The 22,452-nt window shown below is 39.5% G+C and overlaps 1 protein-coding gene across 1 annotated transcript in view; it reads right to left on the bottom strand.

The window, feature by feature from the left end:
- cadm2b (cell adhesion molecule 2b) overlaps window positions 1-22,452 on the bottom strand; it is a 206,533-nt gene that overhangs the window by 38,565 nt on the left and 145,516 nt on the right. Inside the window, exon 2 of the mRNA XM_084064839.1 lies at window positions 11,418-11,567. Coding sequence (XP_083920965.1) covers window positions 11,418-11,567 — 150 coding nt within the window. The remainder of the gene's footprint in view (window positions 1-11,417; window positions 11,568-22,452) is intronic.

The following is a 22,452-nucleotide window of genomic DNA, read 5'->3' as shown; positions in this document are numbered from 1 at the left end:
GCAACTATACAGTATATTGTCCATTGACAGACTGATAGTGTGAGTAGTATAAAGGTTTGAATAACGTAAAGACAAGTGTTATCTATTACTCAGGACCATACCGTAGGGCCAGGGAACCAGCCTCCAATCCAGGCTATATGCCCAGATGTTGGACAAAATCTGTCACAATCAGACCCAAATGCCAATGGCTGACAAAGCTCTTTTCTTGGTGCTTTAGGAAATCAATGTGATGAAAAGGTTCATTTCCCACAAACCCTAGATAGCTCCTATGCTGTTCATTCTGCTTAGAAGGCAGCATAAATCTGCTCCCTGACCTTGTATGTGCTACAGCCTTGCAGCCTGGCAGCTTAATGTGCCGTACATCTCCTCTGATGGAGGCCTTACCAAGGCTGTCTCAAATCAGTAACACTGACACCTCAGCTTCCCCCTTGGCGAGGCACAGTCTCGCTCTTGCCCACTGATGCAAAATGATGTTTGCCTTGTCTCCCTGCCACTCCTTTGCATCACAGACCGTGTCAGTAGAGGTTGACTCAAAGAACCATTGTCTGTCAAGAATCAAAGTCTGCGGACACGTTGGGTCAAAACTTATCAAGATTCTTAAAGACACAACTGAGCTAATAATGTATTTATATCTTATCGATTTTGTGATACAAGACTAGATATCATCTGGGATTTCTATCATAGTATCGTATTTAGCTTGTAAGAGCAATCCTCCAACTACTGCTGAACAAGCACTGAGCTCTGTCTCCATGCGGCTTTGACGACACAGGCCACCACATGGGATCATTTTTTGTGTGCGTATATATACTGTATGACTGTGGTTGCACTCCACTAGTGCCGCATTAGCACTGTCACATACTATTACACCGACATATCTGATATCTGCTGCTAAAGTGATGTCTTATCTGCACAAGATACTGCGATACCATTCTGCTGCTATTTTACTTGCTGCAATGTCTCTCTACTTGCACTAGTATTTCTGACTCATTTCATTTCTATTCTAATCACGCACAAGATACTGTGATTCTATACCTGCTATTTAACTGCCTTATTGTATTGCTATTACGTTTTTTAAACATGCACCTTATTGCACTCTTCTCCCATTAGGAATATTTGACATATCTGACTCGATTTACTTGTTTCTTTCCTTCTCCATTCTTTAACCCTTTCTTGAAACTGCAAATGTTGGGAGCTTGTACGACAAATAATTTGACTCACACCTGTAAACGTGTGATGTGACAATCAAGTTGAATCTGAATGAAGTCAAATTCCTTGTACGTGATAAACCAATACTACTGTACCAACAGATTCTGATTCTGATTAAAATGTAATGTTAAATGTGCCTGGTCAGGCAGCATTAGAAAAGTGATAACATTTTCAGAACATAATAACATATTAGAGTGAGAAACTTTGAAATTAACAACTAATGCCTCTCTACCTGTTTCGTCATCACATCCACATGACTACTGATCGTTTCTCAATATTTGTAAATATCTTTTAAAAGTCATCCCCAGAATATCATGACATTATCCCTCGCAAAGTATTAGCCAAAAAATATTATGACGTTTGATTTGTCAATATCGCCCAGCAATAAGACAGCCATATGTCGGATCGCTGTTCAAGGCACTCCTTTGAATATCACAAGAGTTGGCAGACTGACAGCTAGCTTTTGTCTTTAGAACTGAAGAACAGAAGCAAGGGCTGCGGTTATTACATGGCACTCACTACCGCCCTTCACTGAGCAGCAGACACATGTTAACTGATGTATTGTCACTGTCAGGTGGAAACCTTGTATGTCCAAAACCCTTCCCTTTTAAGACAAATTGTGAAAATAGCTGATCTACAAGTTCACAACGCGCTAGATCTGCCATTGTCACTACTTTTGGGGCGACACTCTTGTATGATGAAGTAGAGCATTCATTTACAATACATTGAAACATGGAGATACAAGGTTTCTGCATCATACTAACACACTGGAGAGTGGTTTTGGACACTTCATATAGGAAGGGTTATTTTATCTATGTCTATCTATTAAGTGTTGGATGTGTAAGGTGGTCCATGACGCTGAGCTTACAGAGATGGACATTTCTGCAGGAGTTCAAGCTGCTCTAAGCCAACAATGTGCAGCGAGAGCAGTGGGAGTGACAGCGTCCTGGCCAGTGCTGGAAGAAGTACTCCGATGTTTTACTTACTGTAAGTTAAAGTACAGTAGCAATACCACAATGAAGAAATACTCTGTTAGGGCGCGCTCCCACCAAAACGTGGTTGGCTGCTGTTAAACGCAGGTTGTGCCCGGCCACAGTTTTTTGCAGCCAGCGGATTCTAAAAAACGGGAGTGACCCCCCTGTCACTCACTTTCAGGACCCTCCCCATAGCCCGCACCGCCTTCTGCCTTGAGCACCATGGTGCTTCCTGAGTCTTGGGACGGTCCGCCTTCAACTCACCCGATTGGACAGAGGGGTAAAAGCAGCTCCTGCCTCCAGCAGTTATATGCTTCAAATGGACAAGTCGTGTAGAGCTGATAAACGCAAGGTCTGCACGATAAGCAGAAAGATGCGCTCTTGCGTGAATCCACGCATTTGCATTGACAAAGCATTGGCAGATTTCGCCCCAGAGGTAAAATAAAAGTGTGGTGGGAGCGCGCCCTTGGGGCACGGTCACACCACACTTTTTTAAAACCTATGGGGCGGAATCTGCCAATGCTTTGTCAATGCAAATGCGTGGATTCGAGTGAAAGATGCGCAAGACCATGAATCCTCGCATTTGCATTGACAAAGCATTGGCAGATTCCGCCCCATAGGTGAAATAAAAGTGTGGTGTGACCGTGCCCATATGGTGCAGTTACACCAAACTTTAATTCTGCCAATAAGGGTGCATTCTGCCAATGCTTTTCAATGGGAACGGAGCGTTTTTTTTTTTCAGAAATCCGCAAATGACAACCAACCACTCCGCTCCCATTGAAAAGCATTGGCAGAATCCGCCTGCATAGGCTCAATTAAAGTTTGGTGTGACCACACCCTTAGAAGTAAAAATCCCGAAATCAAAAAGCACAACAGTATTGTCATCAACACTTAAAGTACCAAAAGTAAAAGTACTAAAATGTTTCAAAATGTGTCCCACTTTCTTTAGGGGAAAACAGTAGATCTAAAAGCTCATAACTTGTCACGATGCGACGCGTTGTGAACTTGTAGAACTGCTATTTATGAATGGCTGATGTATAAAATGGGACATACCATACGGTAAGTGTTTAATGTATGTCTTGTATTAACAATCTAAATATGCAAAATAACTTGTATAGGGTAAAGTATAAAGTATCCAAAAATGTAAATCGACTCAAGTAAAAGTACCTCAAAATTGTAATTGTACTTGGTGACTTTCCACCACCGGTCCTGGCGCTTCCCTGCCTGCTCAAGCCAGGGGCTCCAGTCTTTGCAATTAGAGTGTGTTTGCTGCTGGCTATGCCTGCTCAGTGACTGTGTGGGTGATTCTGGCTATGTTCCAGGCCAAGTGATGCAAGCAAGGGGCTGCTTCCAGACACATGCGGATGCAATTAAGAGCAGGATAGGCCTTGTTCCAGAGGGCCATTGTTCCTGCCTGCACTCTCAAAGATCCCACGGAGCAGATGCTACTCAGATTGGACTAGCTTTCAGTGCTTGAGGGAGGGCAAGGAAGAAGAATATGCCTGCAGCTAGGCAACAATCCATCCTCAAGTGTTAAATAATGCCAAAGAATGACATTTATTCGATTCACATCCCAGTGAGAAAGTATTTGTATTCCAATAGACAAGGATTTAAGCGCTATGTTCTTGTTTTTGTTATTTTTTTGTGGGGGGTGGGCGGAGGGTCGTTACGTAATTTTTCTCAGGGATTTCTTGCCTTTCTTAATAGTCCACAGAGTAGAGAGTCGCGGGAATCAAACCTGGGTCTCACAGACATGCATCAAAGGTTATGTGGTACACACCTTAACCACTCGGCTTAGTCGGCTATCACTGCCCAGTAACATTTTGTTTAAGCCCTACACCAATTCATAGGCAGCACATCTCAAAAAACATACTTGAAAAAATCAGTAGTAACCTATGGAATAGTGCAGGCACTATATAACAGAGTATAAGGTACCACTCAATCTTATGTTATGTGCAATAAATTGTCAAATGCCATAATTATAAATACTGTTTGCTTTTCAGAGAAATTCAGCTGAAGGTGGTGCAGTGCACTTTATCAAGCCATTATTCGCAGAAGAAAGACAACAGATGTGGCTGTAGCCTTGGAAAACCTGTTTGAACATTTTGTTTCTGAACAGAAAGATGATTGGTGCAGGCACTTGAGAGTAAACAAGTCAGGACTTCACTTTTAGAGAAACACTGAGAGAAAGGTTTTGTCTATATCAAGCTCCGTTTGATTAAGGCACGACACTTCAAGCACTCACATTTATCAGAAATGAAGAGATCGCAACCATAACTTGCTCTCAATCTGTCCTCAGTATCAGTAAGGTATACTATTCATTATCTGCTACTGACAGAAGATGTTTTGAACTTGTTGTATCATCTGCATAAATTTACTGAACTTTTTTTTCATGAGCTACACGGGAGGTGCAGCCAGGGAATCATTCCCCTCGTTAACTGTCAGCCACACATAATGTTTGACTGTTTGAAAGAGCTAGACCCTTAACTTCAAGCTGATTCTTTAAGCTCAAGTCAGAATGTAAATTCTTGGCACATGGACAGTTGTTCAATGCTACTTTGAAAGAAGGGAAAGAGAAACAGGAAGAGGGTGTAATAAGTAAATAAATGGAATTTCTAAATCCTGACAAAAAAAACAAGCCAAGGCAACTGCTTGCTTGCTGCAATCACTTGCAATATATTCACCTTCAAATGTTGTGTGTTTACTACAATGATGATGCAAATGTGTTTCATTGGTACTCAGTGCAGTAATTGCATCCTTGGTAATTATCCTTCATTCTCCTGACCTAATGAATGTTTCAATGCTCACATTAGCGCATTCATTTAGTACATAACAGCATTTTGATTACTACAAGCCAATTAAGACCAATTTCGCTTTGTGACCTTTACCATCTTGGCTGAATGTCTCTATTAAACAGCATGAATTATGAACTATAAACATGTGGGTGATGGAATGGAGATGAATATATGGCAAATTGGTGTAGAATTTGCCATGGAATATAGGCTGCTTGCTTATCTACTACACACATCAAAAGAAACCATTCATACCATCTACGTTTGACACACAATAGACTCCCATTAACTGAATTATTCATGTACGACATACTACTAGATCTGACAGAAGATTATCTTCTATTCTACATAGCTGCCACTTGGAATCTCATTATTATTCCCTCCAACATTACTACTTATAGGTTTTTATCTCCTTTTCCACTGAAGCCAAAAGGGAAGTAAATCATAATGAAGACAGCAAAGGACAGGCGTGTTCTCCATTTGTTGAGCTCAATAATAATAATTCATACCTGGCATCATATAAAGCGGATCATTCTAAAAAAAGACATATGGTCCACATCGATTTCAGCATAGCAACAGTCCACCACACAGTCGCTCCCTTCAACAATCTCAGCTAATTGGCCTAATGTATTAATGATGTGTTGGCCTGGCTCTTTAAGCAATCTATCTCTTTCCTATCAGGTCTGGGGTGGGAGAGCAGGGGGATCAGCATGCCTGACTACCTCCCCTCAGACAGCCACACTGTACAGGCTGATGCCACTGAGGTGGCAACAATCAACTAAGTCTCTGAGATACATAATGCATGAGGAGAAGTGTGCCAGGGAGCCAGTTGGCATGTTATGAGAGGAGGCCAGTGTTCAGCTCAGACAAAATGTGCAGAGACAGTCCAACCCATATGGATCAGCTTAGGAATTCCAGCAAGGTTAACACTCCATTTAGATCTCCACAAGGTTGGACTGAGCCTCTTATGGGAGAGGATGAGAGAAACTCTTTGCCTACAGTACATCTACAGGCCAACGACACTTTAAGCTATTGAGCTCTCATCTTTCCACAATAACCCCCCCCCCCACGCACGCACGCACGCACATACACACACACTAACACACAATATCTTTATCCTCTCTCCATGTTTGTGACAATAGCAGAAACATTGTCACAGACAGGCTACAGTATACTGTAGGTCATAGCTTGTATTGTAAGATATTCAGTATTACTAGGGTTGTGTCTAACATTAGACTAGACTCCCAGTGTGTTGACAAAACGAAATTAGGGTTTCTTTCATGCATATGATAGATTTAGTTATTTAAATTTATCAACTTAAATGCAATGCTCAAAATTGTCGTTATAGGATTTATGACTGTTATTACAAGACATGCACACGATATACTTAACGCTGACGTGCCTTTCAGACTGCTATTGCTGCTTGAGCTAAAGTGCAGTAATTCAGTGTCTTTGAAATACTATCTTTGTACAGACAGACATGCCTTCTTTATACGTGATTGTAATGGCAAGTCTTTGGGACGTTTTCATTTCCTTACAAGACAGACCAGAATTTAAATAGAACAAATTATAGTCGGGGCAATGATCAGATTTCAGTCTTGCAGTACTTCCCCTAGCAGCTATGAACTAAAACTGATATGACACAGAAGGTTGATGTTTCTAATTCCTTTTATAACTCGTCCACACACTCTGAAGAGGTCATTTTGATAGCAGTTTTCTTCTGTATTATTTTATTTTCAAACTCCTGACATATCAGACCCTTATCTTTAATATGGAACACCAAGGACTATCTGAAGGGCTGAATCACATACAAAAAATGGCCCTTTCTTCTTCTAAATGAGGAAAGTAGAGCAGATACTGCGTTTATTTAGAGTATGTGTGTCTCTGTTGGGCGTTAAAAAAACACAGAAAAACAAAAATCAAACTGAATTCCTTTGAGCAGAGTGACAGAGTCAACGTAGTGAAAAGACAGGGATCGAAACAATATGGGAAATATGAGTTTCAAGAAAATGCAACAGTACATTCGACAGTGACACGTGGTCAGGCTGTCATTGAAACCCAAGGGGATTGGAGGCAGAGGAGTGGAGAACAGAGGGAGAAAAAAAGGAGCAGAGAGATGTACAGTATGAGTATGAGGAATGCAAAAGATGCATCCAAACATCAGATGCACAAAAACATCTATATTTCTCACAAGCCACACTAGCAACCTCAAAGAATATTTTACATGAAGATCTGTGAGATTGTAAATCCACAGGAAACAACAGAGTTCTGGTCCTCTCTGTGTGCCTTCAGTCTACTGTTTGAGTAGTCTTTCATCAGCAGTGGTGGAAGAAGTACTCAGATCTTTTACTTAAAGTAAAAGTAAGTACCAATACCACAATATACAAATACTCAGTTACAAGTAAAGTAAGGCCTGTATTAAAAATGTTACTTGAGTAAAAGCACAGTTTTAAAGGTTTTGGCATCAAAATATACTTAAAGCACTTAAAGTAAAAGTACTCAAAGCTTTCCTTGATACTTTGGTTATTTTCGAATAGCCCAAGTATACAATTGGGCTTAATTGGTTATTGTATTAATAATCAAAATGTGCAAAGTAACTATTAACTACAGCTGTCAAAAAAATGTAATTGCAATATTTGCCTCTGATGTAGGTAGAAGTGTTAATTATTGAAAAATGTAAACACTCAACTAAAGCAGAAGTACCTCAAAATAGTAAATATACGTAGTTACTTTCCACCACTGCCGAGTAAAAACAGGGTTGTACTGTATGAGTAGCCATTCGTCAGAGGGAGAGAACAGCCTGTCTAAAGCCCTTCCTGTCTGCAGTTAGTTGATCGACTGTAAGCTAGCATAAGGTTGAGTCTGACATATTTCACTGACTCCTGCAGGAAAGTAAACGAGAGAGGGACAGTCACACAGCCCTATGCCAAGCAATTAAACTGCTGATTTGGCACAGCAGAGATTTCGTCTCAGGCAGCCCGCCCCTTCTCCCGTGCATGAAACAGCGTTGTTCCACGCCTTCCATTTCTGCCAGTAGGCCTCGTGGGCATTGTATTAGTTGTGCCAATAAAGCTTTTCATCTCACTGTTTAAAAAGAGATGGCAGGGGAAGTATTCCCACGCTTAGCCGGGGCAACCTCTACTGAGCGGAGTACATTCATTTTGTCATCTGCATTGCCCAGGATAAGGCTTCTGTCATGCATTACAAATGGCTGCCCCTGCAGGACAATGCAGCCTTAGCAGTGCGCTCTCACCAGTTTATCCCCCAACCCCTTCCTACTTTGTACCATCAGCATTCCTGATGTTGCACAGCGATAAATGTTTCGTACTTATCAATATTTAAGATTTAAGACTTGTATTGTTACAGGTTGTAGGCTATATGAGCGCCCAAGAGTAAAATTCATAGGTGAGTCAATATCACCATAAGGTACATTTGGGTGTCCTCACCACAATCACTCAAATATCATGAAAATGTAACAAAATAAAGAAACTCTGAGGTCTTATTATGAATGGCCAAACATTTACACACTTATCAGTACAATGATGAGTCTCTGGAAATGTGTTTCCTTCATTTTATACAGATCTGTAACATTGGATGTATATGGTTTTGGCATGTCCCACACACCACTCTGCTAACTACAGTGTGTCTAATAAGTGGTACATTTTTTGATTTTTCTTTTTCTTTTTACATAGTTTGATTGTCCACAACACCTTATTTGATAAAACAAGTCATTTTGATCTTAAATCATATGATATAGTCTGTTTTTATAATCATATTGAACATTTTTTGTGTGTCCCTGACATTGCTGTCCATCCTGTCATTTGGGGGTAAACTGGCCCTTTAATAAACTTACTTAAGTTTAAGTTCCCTTGTTGTCTTCTTCCTGTCTTACTTCAATGGAGGCTGAAGCTGTGGCAAGTTGCCAGTAAATATTTACACTTATATATATTGTATTTTTCATAGTTTATGTGTGTAGTTGTATGTTGTCAAGCTTAGCATGTCCACCCTGTCATACTGAAATATCAATGAATATAAAAACTTTTCTGAAATTTGAAATATATCTGTTAAAAAGTATAGAGTCACCTTGCTAACTGAGCTAAGTTGCTAACAGAAGGTCCAGCATATGCCAATTAAATCCTAAAACTGACCCAAAAGTTCCACCCTGTCCTTGTCCACCCTATGGGGTTTTCCTGACAGGGTGGACATATTTTACTGTTGACATATATTACAGTTAATTCATAAAAAGTGTGGGAGCTTGACCAACATGCATTTCTAACTGTACAACATCCACTTAATACAATGAGTAAAAAGTTAAATGGAAAATCACAGTTTAAAAAAAAAAAAAAAGCTAAGTCCCAAATGTACCTTATGGTGATATTGACTCAGGTATTGGTTGTAGCAGCAATAACGATAACAGAGAATTAAATAAGAATAGCAGCAGTAGCAAGTAGAAGGTAAAGAGAAGTATATAGATTAGTCATAGCACACTTTGAGGTGCTTGAAGGTGCTGTGTGCATACTGTGTAGTATATATAAGTATCTGTTTACATATGTATGTCTATGTACATTTGATTGCATATGATTTGTGTGTGCATTTGTGTGTGCAGTCTTAACCACAAAAATCCCATCATTGCCCGGGGTCCCCCAGGGGTCATCCCTTACATGTTTGTCTTTATATAGAGATACAAGGTTTCTGCCTGGCAGTGGCAGCAACAATATGCAAAGTGTAATGGTCATACATTCTCTCTCAGGAGAGACAGAGAAATTATTTTGGCTTGAATTTGAAATCTGTACAGCACTGGCTTTTTAACCCATTAAGACCTGAGGCCGTTTCTAAAAATGTTTTCTGAAAAACACATGTTTCTATATCAGTGGTGCTCAAACTTTTTCATGTCAAGGACCCCCACAATTATATGTATTTGGCCGCCGACCCCATCGCCAAATATTTTGTTCCAGGGAACAAAATATTTTTGTTCCCAGAAGCAAAGACATTTTTATTTTTTTAAATAAAAAATAAAAATCTATTCAAATGTTCATGATTTTTCAAAAATAGCAGATCTACAAGCTCATAGTGCGGCACGAAGTGACGCTCCATGAGCTTGTATATCTACTATTTTTTAATAGCCAAAGTATAAAATAATGGTTAAAGTGGTTACACAGATGGTTTCCCGGTTTTAATAGATAAGTGTCTATGTTAGATTCATTCACTTTCCTTTATTTGTATCTGGTATTAATTTCATCTCATAAAACACCTTAGACTTTATTACAAAACCTGTGAGGAAACGTATTAGTTCAAATGAGTCTGTGATCCTCATTCTCTCCTTTTATTAAAACAGTTCTCTATTATCAATAGTTATTCTAAAGAACGTTCATTTTCTACCACTGAAGCAATGATATTGTATTAGCAGACACAGAATAAATTAAATGGATAATAACACACACAAAAACCTGCTGAAAGATGAACACTGCTATCACCTTCAAGAAAAATCCAATTCCAATTTATCAACAGCAGACTTTTGTCACCTTTAATTGGATTTGGCTAGTGAGAACATAATTCTAATTGTCATCGGGTGGCAGTGGCTCAGGAGGTAGAGCGGCCGTTTGGGAACCGGAAGGTTTCTGGCTCCTCCTGGACCAAGTGTCCTTGAGCAAGACACTGAACCCTAACTGCTCCCTGGGTGCTGTTCAAGAGTTGCCTTAGTTAGGATGGGTTAAATAAAGGGGGAGGAATTAAAACTAAAAAGGAATGTGCAGAGGACAAATTCCAGGTATGTGCAAATGTACTTGGTCAATACCCCCAAAATAACTAAAGGGGACATTTATTATTATTAAATAATAATACAAAATAATCAATAATAATAATAATAATTTCAGTTTTATTTCATAAAACTGACAGACAAACTGGTGTACAAATGCAGGGCAGTACAGACGCTAATTAAGCCAAATCACACCACAATCCACAGGCATTACATTAAAACCAAAACATTCAGTGTAGCATGAATAGCTCAGCTCAAAAACATTCTATCTTTGTTGATGTGTCACCTCAAGACTAGGGAGTTATTTTGAACTGTGACAGTACAATATGCCTAATGAGTTTGCCTCCTATTCCGCCTTCTGTCCCGTTTTCATTCAAATTATAAACTCACAGTGCAAGGTGGAAGGAAAGTAAGTAAATAAATAAGCAAGTAAGTCGTGAAAGGAACTGTATTTTAGTAGTATGTCAAGATAAAACTGTAATGAGGCAGACCACTGTTATGATATAATTTGGCTTCAATTTTGTATCACACTTTAAAATCCGGAGTGTTAATTTAACTATGAGAGAGTACATACAGCATTGAACCAAATGGGCCCACCATACACTAGAGTTAAAGTAGCATTGAGGACTGTACTGTGTATAGCTTATCCTTTTTTGCCACTATAGCCATTATCTGCAGAATATTACTCACCTTTCTTATCCCCAAAGAAGAGGGTCTGTTGTGCAGGGTTTGACCACTGGAGGGAAGTGTTATCATTAAAATCCACACGACAGGTCATGTTGGCAGTGCCCCCCTCCACCACCGTCACATTCTGAGTTGTGGGGAACTGACCTTGGCTACCTGCGAGATTATGAGACAGAGTTTAGGTCACAGTACAGTCGTAAAATAGGCTGTAGCTATTACTGCAGTCTTTTCATTGACTCTACATAACTCTCCAACTGAACACCACATAAAGGATTACCCGCAAGCATCTCCCCAAGACAATGATGACCTGAGTGCATCCCAATAAATTGAGGATTATCTAACATGTGAGCGTGGCCGTGGTCACTGTGGGCTAATGCCTTGAGCAGAGAAACAGTGGCTTTTACACAGAGAACAGTGGGCTTTCCTTGTGCCTTAATGCAGGGCACTAATTGGTAGCATGGCCTAATTAGAGGTCGTCATGTTCTGCTGTAGACTCCAGCTGCAGCTGGGTGGTAAATTGACACATAATCCCAGACACGGTGGGCCTTCGATCCAAGTGGCTGCCCTACCCAGATACAGCTCCGCTCGTCACAGTGTGCAGAAGACATTCAAACGAGGCCAAATCACCCAGCCTTGCTGGATTTCCCCTTCTTATTCCACATTTGTACTGCGGCAAAGTACCCTAATTACATTTCAGAAGCATTTCCATTCCCCATGTGTGTTTTATTGAACTCTGCCAGCCTTCTAGAACCAATACTCTCGTTGAGAAGAATCTGAATGAGGGTACAATGTGCAGACCAATACAACAAGCCTGACTAAATTGTTGCCTTAATGATGACAACGGTAAACAACCAGAATGTTAAGAATGCAATTTAGATACACGTTATTTAAACAGATGCTAGGTTCATTGTTTACCTGGTATCCTATGGTTTCAACGTACAGAATGTTATTTCGATCGCATGTTGTTTAGACGGATGCTATAGATACTTGGTTTACCAGTATCTGGAATCCTAGTTTATTGAGTCTCTCTGCATTCTATGTATGTGATTACCTTGCTTATTGTACGTCACTCTGGATAAATGCATAAAATGCATAAATTGTAATTGAACAACCACGTTGATGTTAGACACCGTAGTGTCTTTGCTTAGGAATGCTTTGTTGCTTTGTCCATGTGTTGATCTTTATGTATGTCTTGTCAACAGTAGGTTGTGCAGGCCTGCTTTGGTGTCCTGCTTGTACCTACACCTTGTGTGTCCCAATATGAAGGTGACATTGCCATCGCCTCTTTCAGGTACACTTCACCACAGGGACATTTGAACTGAGGGAGCAGCTGTCTGCTTCATTAGTCCAGCTCACAGGGGGATCAAAGGGGGCTAGCCAAAGGTCTGTAGACCTTGATTCACCTTCACCATCCAGCTTGAGACAATTGTAAGCAGAGGTCAACACTGTAAACCTGGTTATTCATGACATACAGCAGAAATGTCTAAATGGCAAGTCTTCCAAAATGTATCTGTTTTACACATCTGTTTTATCTTTAAATTTATTTAAAGATAAAACAGATGTAAATGCACTTAGGTACAGTGAGCAAATGATGTTGCAAGTTAAAGCCTGATTTACAACTTGTGTTTCTTATGATATGTCCACCATCTCCATTCTCCGCCTTCTGCACATCCAGTAAACAAAACAAACAACAAATCCATTAAAAACAGGAATAAACAAATGTAATCAATCTTCCCTGGGTGCAGGGGTTAGAGGTGGTGTGCAATGAATGATTGCTGTTACAAGAACTCAACAAATCAATTTTGATTATGCACAGAAGGCCATAAAACACAGCAGTTTGGTTGTGTCATGGTCATTGTCTACAGGAGTATCAGGAGAGAATGTCTTCTGCCAACTGGGCTTCACCCGGATTAATACAATTCTGCTGCCTGTACATTGCAGCTCCCACCATGTCACATGCTGCTCTGTCTGTGGAGAGACATAAGGGGCTACTGCTGAAAGGCCCGCAAGCAAGGTACTGAACACTATTGCTCCAAAGGCATTGCACTGCAGGTGAGACTGTGCTCCGATGTTATCTGAAAAGAAGCATATCGATATGGGGCTGCATGTGTATGGATACACGAAAATAAATGAATGCAACTGGAAACTGAAAAAGATCTTATCGGTCTGCAGATTTTCCTGTGTATCTGTGGTACCAGCTAAGAGAGTACAATGGTTAGTAGTATAAAACAGGGTGTATGTTATGTGTACAACTATTATTGGTTCTGCAGATCTGACTGAAAGGATTTTCAATAAAGGGATAGTCATAGCAACTATCCCAAATATTATGCATTGTACCAACTGAAAGGGAATGTCTCATTTTACTTCAAGACAAGCTATTAGTTTCCCAGGTTACTATAAAGTTGGATGAAACATATCAATTATAATGTATAGTAGATGTAATGTGTGATATGATAAGACATATGATGAGGGCAGTGTGTCATCTAGCATAAATATCAATTCAATTAATGTTTGCCGTTGAAATTCTTCTCAGCAATGATGTCTGTGAAATACAATAGGAAAGGGAAAATCAATATGTGATGACTCACACAGTCATTTGAATCTACACATAGTAATGAATGAATCTGAATGCTGTCTGCCAAATCATGCCTCCCCTAGGGCCTGTCAGCAAGGCAACAGAGCACGCTGCTTGCACAGTATTTGTAGTGAATGACAAATAAAACCTTGATTCTTCATATTTTTCTTATTATAGAAGCTAATTAAAACTAGAAAGAGCACTCTGTGAAGAGTACATCTCTATATATATAGTCTGGGTTGTCTACCTAGGACTGTGTCCTGTAAGTCGTGGGTTGCAGCGTCATGACCCCAGGAAGCTGCGGGGGTAAATACAATGCAACTTTGCGCATTCGTGGTGCCCCTTATGGCCAGAAGTGAAAGTACATTTGGACATACGCTCTATAGAAGTCCCTCATTATATGATTCAAATGTGGGGTCGATCGTATGCTTTCGCTCGCTCACTCACTCAAACAATGTAAATCTCAGTGACAAACCACATCTACAAAGCTGAACTTAAAACCCAATGTAAACAATCAAATATATAGTTTTTGCTAAAGCTGTACTAGCAGGCCTTTGATGGGCCCATATCTTAAAGCTAAGGCTGATTGCTTGGCTGTGCCACCACTTCTCAGAATGCTTCTAATGACACTCACAGAGATATGAGAGTTTGGTGTTTAAGTGCTCAAGCAGAGTGCCCACTCCAGTGAATGCTGAATCTGGCAATATCATCCAGAGCTAGGAGATTATGTACAGTATCACATTCAGGTACGATCAGTCACAATGTCAGCTCCTACGAGATTACTCATTCTGTTTGCTGAGCCTCACACAGCAGGGATGTACTGCTGCAGCCATATTTCTATGCTGCAATGTTAACCACTTAAACCCTCTATTCTTAGTAAGACAGACCTGAGTTACAACTGTACTTGGACCTCTTAATTTTCGTCGAAACCAAATCTCAATGTTGCAACACACTGTGAGCTTGCAGACCGGCTGTTTTTTTGCAGATTTTCCCCCTGAATAGGGATGCTGGGGCTCGAGTGGTTGAACCTCACACATAGAACCAATGCAGCCACACTGCTTCTTGAATACAATATTCACCGTCATTATAGACATGATCAACAAGTAAATTAAAAAGCGAATGGAGAATAGACAAACTTTTGGATGCATCCCCTTGATGGGAGCTGTCTTGTTTTGCAGGCTACTTTAAGGTGCAATGTTTCAGCATCATCATGACAAGAATTCTTGAATGCCTGGTGGGAGTTATATATATTGTGTATGCACTGAAGGATTTTTGTATTTTATATTACAGGCACTTGAGGAAAGGTCATGGGGTTAGATCTTGACATATCTTGTACACATGTGGACATTTGGCCTAAGGGTGGCAGTTGACTAAAGGAAGGGCTATGGAGTAGTGATGTGCGGGTCGGGTTTTTTCATGACCCGCCTCGCCCCGCGGGTTGACCCGCGGGTCCCGCGGGTTACGGGTCGGCCCGCTCACTACTACTATGGAGTCACCAAAATCAGTAGGGTTTCATCCTCCAGGGAGCATTTGATATGCCCAAGAAGTGTCATGGCAAAACATGGCAATCTAGCCAGTAGTCTTCAGGATATCCTGTTTAAGTGTTTGACTTACTTATCGGCATTACCATTGCTTTAGACAAGAGATCCGCCACCAGTGGTATTAAAATGCAGAGTGTAGATGTGTGTATTTTTTTCTACACATTTTACATGCAGTCAGTGTGTTGAACTTAACTGAACACATGAAATTGGTGTTGATGGCAGAAGAGTATACATTGATTCTAGCTATTTCGATTCAACCTGCACCTCCACATGTTGGAATCAGAATGCAGCTCAGTCCCTCCGGAGTCTGACAATATTATAAGCCAAGAATAATACTTAAAGAGTATTAATTACTCCTGTGGTTCAGCCAAGTATCTAAAAGATGAGTAATATGACAAATGTATCAAACCATACAACTTCAGTTAAAGGGATCATGAAATCAATTAGCCTATTCCTTTTGTTGGGGAGTACCAGTGCCAACCAGGAACAGACTGGATGATGACCACGAAGAGCGCGGTGACATCTGGAAAGACAGAGGATGGACGGAGAGACAGTGACCCGGGGTGGAGAGGGTTGGCAGCCCAAACAAATTCTTATGTGAGGAAGAACCCAAAAGCTACTGACTGCTGTAAAACCTGTTTGAAAATCCATCAAGGCAGAATGAGATGTTTGTGCCCAGCAGCAGCAACGACGACGCAACGAACAGAAGAATGCTCACTTCTGGTCAAGACGAAGGAGTAGCCAGGCTTGGAGGCAACCCACAGTGCCTAGAGCCTCCTAGTGTCGCCAACACCTGCTGCAACATCTCACCAGCCACACTAAGCCCCCAAGAGACAGTGGGGGCAGTAGTAGCATGCAACTTGGACCAGTGGCGCAGCCAGAAAGCTAGTATAGGCTGGGCCTGAGCAGGAGCGGGTGGGCACGCATGCACGCGCACTGTCCCCGACCCGTGTGCGCGCGCTTAAAATCTGCGGTTATTGCGGTTACTTTATTTCGGTTTTAGGGTTAGGGTTAGGGTTGGGTTGGGTTAGGGGTTATGTTATTTAATTATTTTTATTTTTTTTGCAAAATCGATTGGGTGGGGCAGCTCTCTATGTGGGTGGGCCACGGCCCACCCAGGCCCACCCATGGCTGCGCCCCTGACTTGGACACAGGCCGGGTCTGTTCGGCATCGGTCGGGTCGCCTGGAGGAGGGTGTCTGTTGCAAGACCCGAAACACCCAGTTACTCCAGGAAACAACACTGATGATGTGTCCAAGTGTGTGCATCAGTAGATGTTTTTGTTAACTGTCAATGTAACACTGTACTGCTATTGAGCAAATCTGTGGGTTCTCTACTCTCATAAAGATCCTGACACCATTATAAAGGTCATAAATGAAGAACTTGGTAAGCTGTCCATTTGGTTTCGGTCCAATAAATTATCACTCAACATTAAAAAAAAAAACTTCATATGTTTTGGTCTTAAACCACATATTTTCAACAATTCATCTAAAATAAATATCCATGACATCCCTATAACTAATGTGTGTTCCACACGATTCCTTGGTATTATGCTTGATGAATCATTATCCTGGAAATCACATATTATGGTTATATCCACAAAAATAGCAAAGAGTATTGGTATCCTACGTAAAATCCGTCATTTGACCAGTTCTGAGGTAGCCACTATGTTGTATTATTCCATGATTTATCCGTATATTAATTATTGTAATATAGTCTGGGCTAGTACTCATCAGACCAAATTGGAGCCCATATACCGTCTTCAGAAACGAGCTGTAAGAACAATAAGTTGTGCACACCCAAGATATTCATCTCAGCCTTTATTTATCCGATTAGGTGTCCTCACTATTTATCAAGTGAACCATCTTCAAATTGGCTTATTTGTTTATGGCTCATTAGGGAGAACCCTTCCCTCCTTTTTTCATCATATATTTGAGTATACTTTTCAGGTCCATAATTACCCAACACGTAGCTCAAATAACCTCAGACCTCCAAAGGCCCGTACCACTCAAACCCAGTTTAATATAGGCTTCAGAGGATCAAAAATATGGAATTCTCTGCCATTGCATCTATGGAAGTTGTCTTCTCACCAATTTAAGAAGGTTCTAAAATCGCTTCTTTTAACAACCAAATACTTCCCATATGGTCTGCCTAATATAATATGATATATCATTTTTCCCTAAAGGTTTACGTTTTGGTTCCCCTGACTTTTACTGTTTATTGTTGCAATGTTTTTTTGCTGATTGTTTCTTTTTTTTTGTAACAGTGTCCATATTGGTCTTTTCCATTCTGTTTCTGTATGACATGTATAGTAATGTTTAAAATGTAATGGATGTGTATATTCCACATTGATGTTAAATTTTATCCTATGAATGTATGTGAGGAGAAGGCTTCCGCACACCCGGTTCCTCTCTAGTTGGTGCGTTGGTCACAAAAAGTATACTTCAAAAAAATCTTAATAAAAAGATAAGGCCCGCACACAGCTGCTTGCTTTGTTCAGAGTTTAATAAAAAGAGCAACGTTTCGGTCCCTTCGGACCTTTCTCAAGCTGGGGTATAGACAGGTTGACAAACATTTTATACTTTCTGAGGCTATGACAGCCAATCAAAAGAGGTCAATGTGATCATTCATTCAGACACCTGAGTCTTAAAATAGTCATGTGACTTTTGTTAAAGTAACAGTGTCTTAGAAAATCCTATACATGCATTATTGAAAATAACTCATGACAATAATACACAGGAAAAAAGTCATACCAAAATCAAAAACATACCAAACAATAAAATAAAAAGGAAATCAACAATAGTAATCATATCATAAGGTCCTACTCAAAATAAGAGTGGAAAATAATAATAATAATAGGAAAACAACTACACAGAAACAGGCAACGAAGTTACAACATTACATTCAATAAGAATTCATCATTAAGCCCTTTCGGGTGAAGTGTTTGAAGTGTGAATATCCAGTATGCTTCTCTCTGTTTAAGTAGATGATCATGGTCACCACCTCTCCTTGGTAGGGGGACTTGTTCTATGCCAATGAAACGGAAAGTAGAGATGTCATGTTTACAATCATTGAAATGGACAGCAACAGGATAATCTCTGTCATTCCTACGTATGGAACTTTTATGTTCACTCATTCTCTGTTTTAGCTGTCTTTTAGTTTTACCAACATATGCCAAACCACACGGGCATCTGATTAGATATACAACATGGGTTGACACACAAGTAATAATGCTGTTGATTTTGAACTTCTTGCCTGTATGAGGATGATTAAAAAATGTGGTCTTGTGCGTGTTGCCACACTGGGCACAATTGCCACAGGGATAGTTCCCCATAGGAAGAGGACACAAACGTGTCTGTCTTAAGACAACCTTAGGAGACTGGTAGTCTGAATGAACTAACCGGTCTCTCAGCTTTTTTCCCCGTTTAAAGGAGAATAAAGGAGGATACTTAAACAGTGATGCCAATTCTGTATCTGAGTTTAAAATATGCCAGTGTTTTTTAAAAATGGCTTTCAACTTGTATGAATGAGGGGAAAACGTAGTAACACATGTGACAGAAAATCTTTTCTCCTTCTTTCAAAGAGATCAGACAGTAAAACCTCCCAATCAGTTCATCATAGATCTTGCTTCATATGTCTTGAAGTATAATTATTTCAGCTTTGACAATGAGTTTTTCTTACAAGTATCTAGTACATCCATGGGGTCCATCTTTGCTCCTAATTTTGCAAATCTTTTTATGGGACACTTTGAAGAATACTATGTCTATGATCCAGAGAAAAATGTGTTCAAGGAAAACATAATTAAATGGTATAGATTTATAGATGATATTTTCTGTGTTTTTAAAGGGAGCTATGACGACATCCAAAAATTCAATTTACTTATAAATGGCTTTGACTCTAATCTTCAATTTACTAGCGACTACAGTCAGTCTAAGGTACACTTTTTAGATATGTGGATAGGGGTCAACGGTGGCAAGCTGACCACTACCCTATATCAGAAAGAAACCGATTGTAACACTCTTCTATTGGCCACTAGTAATCATCCCCCCCCCCCCTGATTCAGTCGCTTCCTATTAGTCAGTTTTATAGGCTTAGAAGAGTGTGTTCCTCCACTGAAGATTTTATCCATAAATCTTCTGAGATGAAAGCAAAATTTGCTATAAGAGGACATTCAAGTGAATGCATTGAAAAAGCATACTCCTTAGCTTTACAGAAGCCCCGGTCGGAGCTATTAAAGAAAACAAAAAAGAAGGAGAAAAGATTTTCTGTCACATGTGTTACTACGTTTTCCCCTCATTCATACAAGTTGAAAGCCATTTTTAAAAAACACTGGCATATTTTAAACTCAGATACAGAATTGGCATCACTGTTTAAGTATCCTCCTTTATTCTCCTTTAAACGGGGAAAAAACCTGAGAGACCGGTTAGTTCATTCAGACTACCAGTCTCCTAAGGTTGTCTTAAGACAGACACGTTTGTGTCCTCTTCCTATGGGGAACTATCCCTGTGGCAATTGTGCCCAGTGTGGCAACACGCACAAGACCACATTTTTTAATCATCCTCATACAGGCAAGAAGTTCAAAATCAACAGCATTATTACTTGTGTGTCAACCCATGTTGTATATCTAATCAGATGCCCGTGTGGTTTGGCATATGTTGGTAAAACTAAAAGACAGCTAAAACAGAGAATGAGTGAACATAAAAGTTCCATACGTAGGAATGACAGAGATTATCCTGTTGCTGTCCATTTCAATGATTGTAAACATGACATCTCTACTTTCCGTTTCATTGGCATAGAACAAGTCCCCCTACCAAGGAGAGGTGGTGACCATGATCATCTACTTAAACAGAGAGAAGCATACTGGATATTCACACTTCAAACACTTCACCCGAAAGGGCTTAATGATGAATTCTTATTGAATGTAATGTTGTAACTTCGTTGCCTGTTTCTGTGTAGTTGTTTTCCTATTATTATTATTATTTTCCACTCTTATTTTGAGTAGGACCTTATGATATGATTACTATTGTTGATTTCCTTTTTATTTTATTGTTTGGTATGTTTTTGATTTTGGTATGACTTTTTTCCTGTGTATTATTGTCATGAGTTATTTTCAATAATGCATGTATAGGATTTTCTAAGACACTGTTACTTTAACAAAAGTCACATGACTATTTTAAGACTCAGGTGTCTGAATGAATGATCACATTGACCTCTTTTGATTGGCTGTCATAGCCTCAGAAAGTATAAAATGTTTGTCAACCTGTCTATACCCCAGCTTGAGAAAGGTCCGAAGGGACCGAAACGTTGCTCTTTTTATTAAACTCTGAACAAAGCAAGCAGCTGTGTGCGGGCCTTATCTTTTTATTAAGATTTTTTTGAAGTATCCTATGAATGTACAAATATTCCCGGAGAATGCGGGTTTTTAGGCATTCTCCTTCACATTTTTACTGAATCTTTGTGTATCATTTTTAAATGTTCTTGTAAGTGATAATAAACAAACAAACAAACAAACAAATATACTCAAAATTGTGGCATGCACAAACTCACCTTTGAACACAGGAATATTACAGATAAGATTAAGGTGTGATATCTAAAGTAATAATGCATTCTCAATTGGGTACTGGGCTGGGATATGAGGTGAAAAAGTATAAGACAGAGAATTAGGGGAGAAAGAATGAGCCATACCACCCCCCAAAGCCTTTTCTCAGTTTCAGCTGACTGCACCAAATAATGGAGCGCAGTGGCTTGATGAATGGTTAGAGAGCATTCAAGCACACCAGTGCAGAATAAACTTTAAACTGTAGGTAGGAGTAAAAAAGAAAACAAATAACAAAAAAATTGCTCAAGAAATTGCCAATGCCTATTCATTACTGAGTCATAGCAATAACACGTTTTCATATTAAATGACGTTTTAGGCAGTAAATCGAGCGAAAAACACAAGTCAAGCAACAAACTCTGACATCTCAAAACAGAGATAATAGTGTGTGTCCATCAGATGTTTAGAAGCTATGACAGTATAGACCATATCAGAACGTTTGAATGTTTGTAAACTAACAGGTATTTCTGGGTAGAATGTTTAGTTTAGTTTAGTTTAGTTTAGTTTAGTTTAGTTTAGTTTATTAGTTTAGTTTATTAGTTTATTTTTTTCCAGACGTTCACAATTTATTTTTTCTTACAAAACACACTGAAATCGTCAAAAACATTTTCCTGGAAAATAAAGGTATAGACTGAAGCCTAAGCTTAATTGTCTACCCTTTTGTTATTTAACTTTCAACAAAATAAAATAAACACCTTGTCCCAGTAACAATTCATTTAACTAATTTGCACCTATTATCTATATCCACTCTGTGCAGATATCTATATATGCACAGTATAAAATAAAGGGTCCAGAACATTCACTATATCTAGTTTGTCAACCTGTGGATATTTAGAACAAAATAATATATTGCCAATAGTCAACAACAAAAACATCATAAGTGTCCTGTTCTTCCAGAAATAAGGTTAATGAAGCTCCAATGTGATGCTGCCAGCTTTATCTACTGTACCTGGAAATACATTTTTGGTTGTGGTGATGTAATGATGATTCAGTCTATTCTTCAGTGTCTGTCAATGACACAGCGTATTATAATGAATATCAGTGGTGGAAGAAGTACTAAGATTTTTAATTAAGTAAAAGTAGCAATACCACAATATATACTCAAGTAAAACGCCTGTATTCAAAATTTGACTTAAATATTGGCATCAAAATATACTTATAGAACCAAAGTAAAAGTACTCAAAATGTTTCAAACCTTTTAAAAAATAGCAGATCTACAAGCTCACAACACGTTGCATTGCAACACGTTTTGAGCTTGTAGATTGGCTAATTTAGAATAACCAAATAAGGCTTAAGTGGTTAATGTAGGTTTTGTAATAACAATCTAAAT

This window comes from Gymnoscopelus microlampas (assembly GCF_963454915.1).
Source record: "Gymnoscopelus microlampas genome assembly, chromosome: 8".
Lineage (NCBI taxonomy): Eukaryota > Metazoa > Chordata > Actinopteri > Myctophiformes > Myctophidae > Gymnoscopelus > Gymnoscopelus microlampas.
The sequence above is the reverse complement of the archived record's forward strand: the minus strand, read 5'-3'. Positions and strand labels throughout refer to the sequence as shown.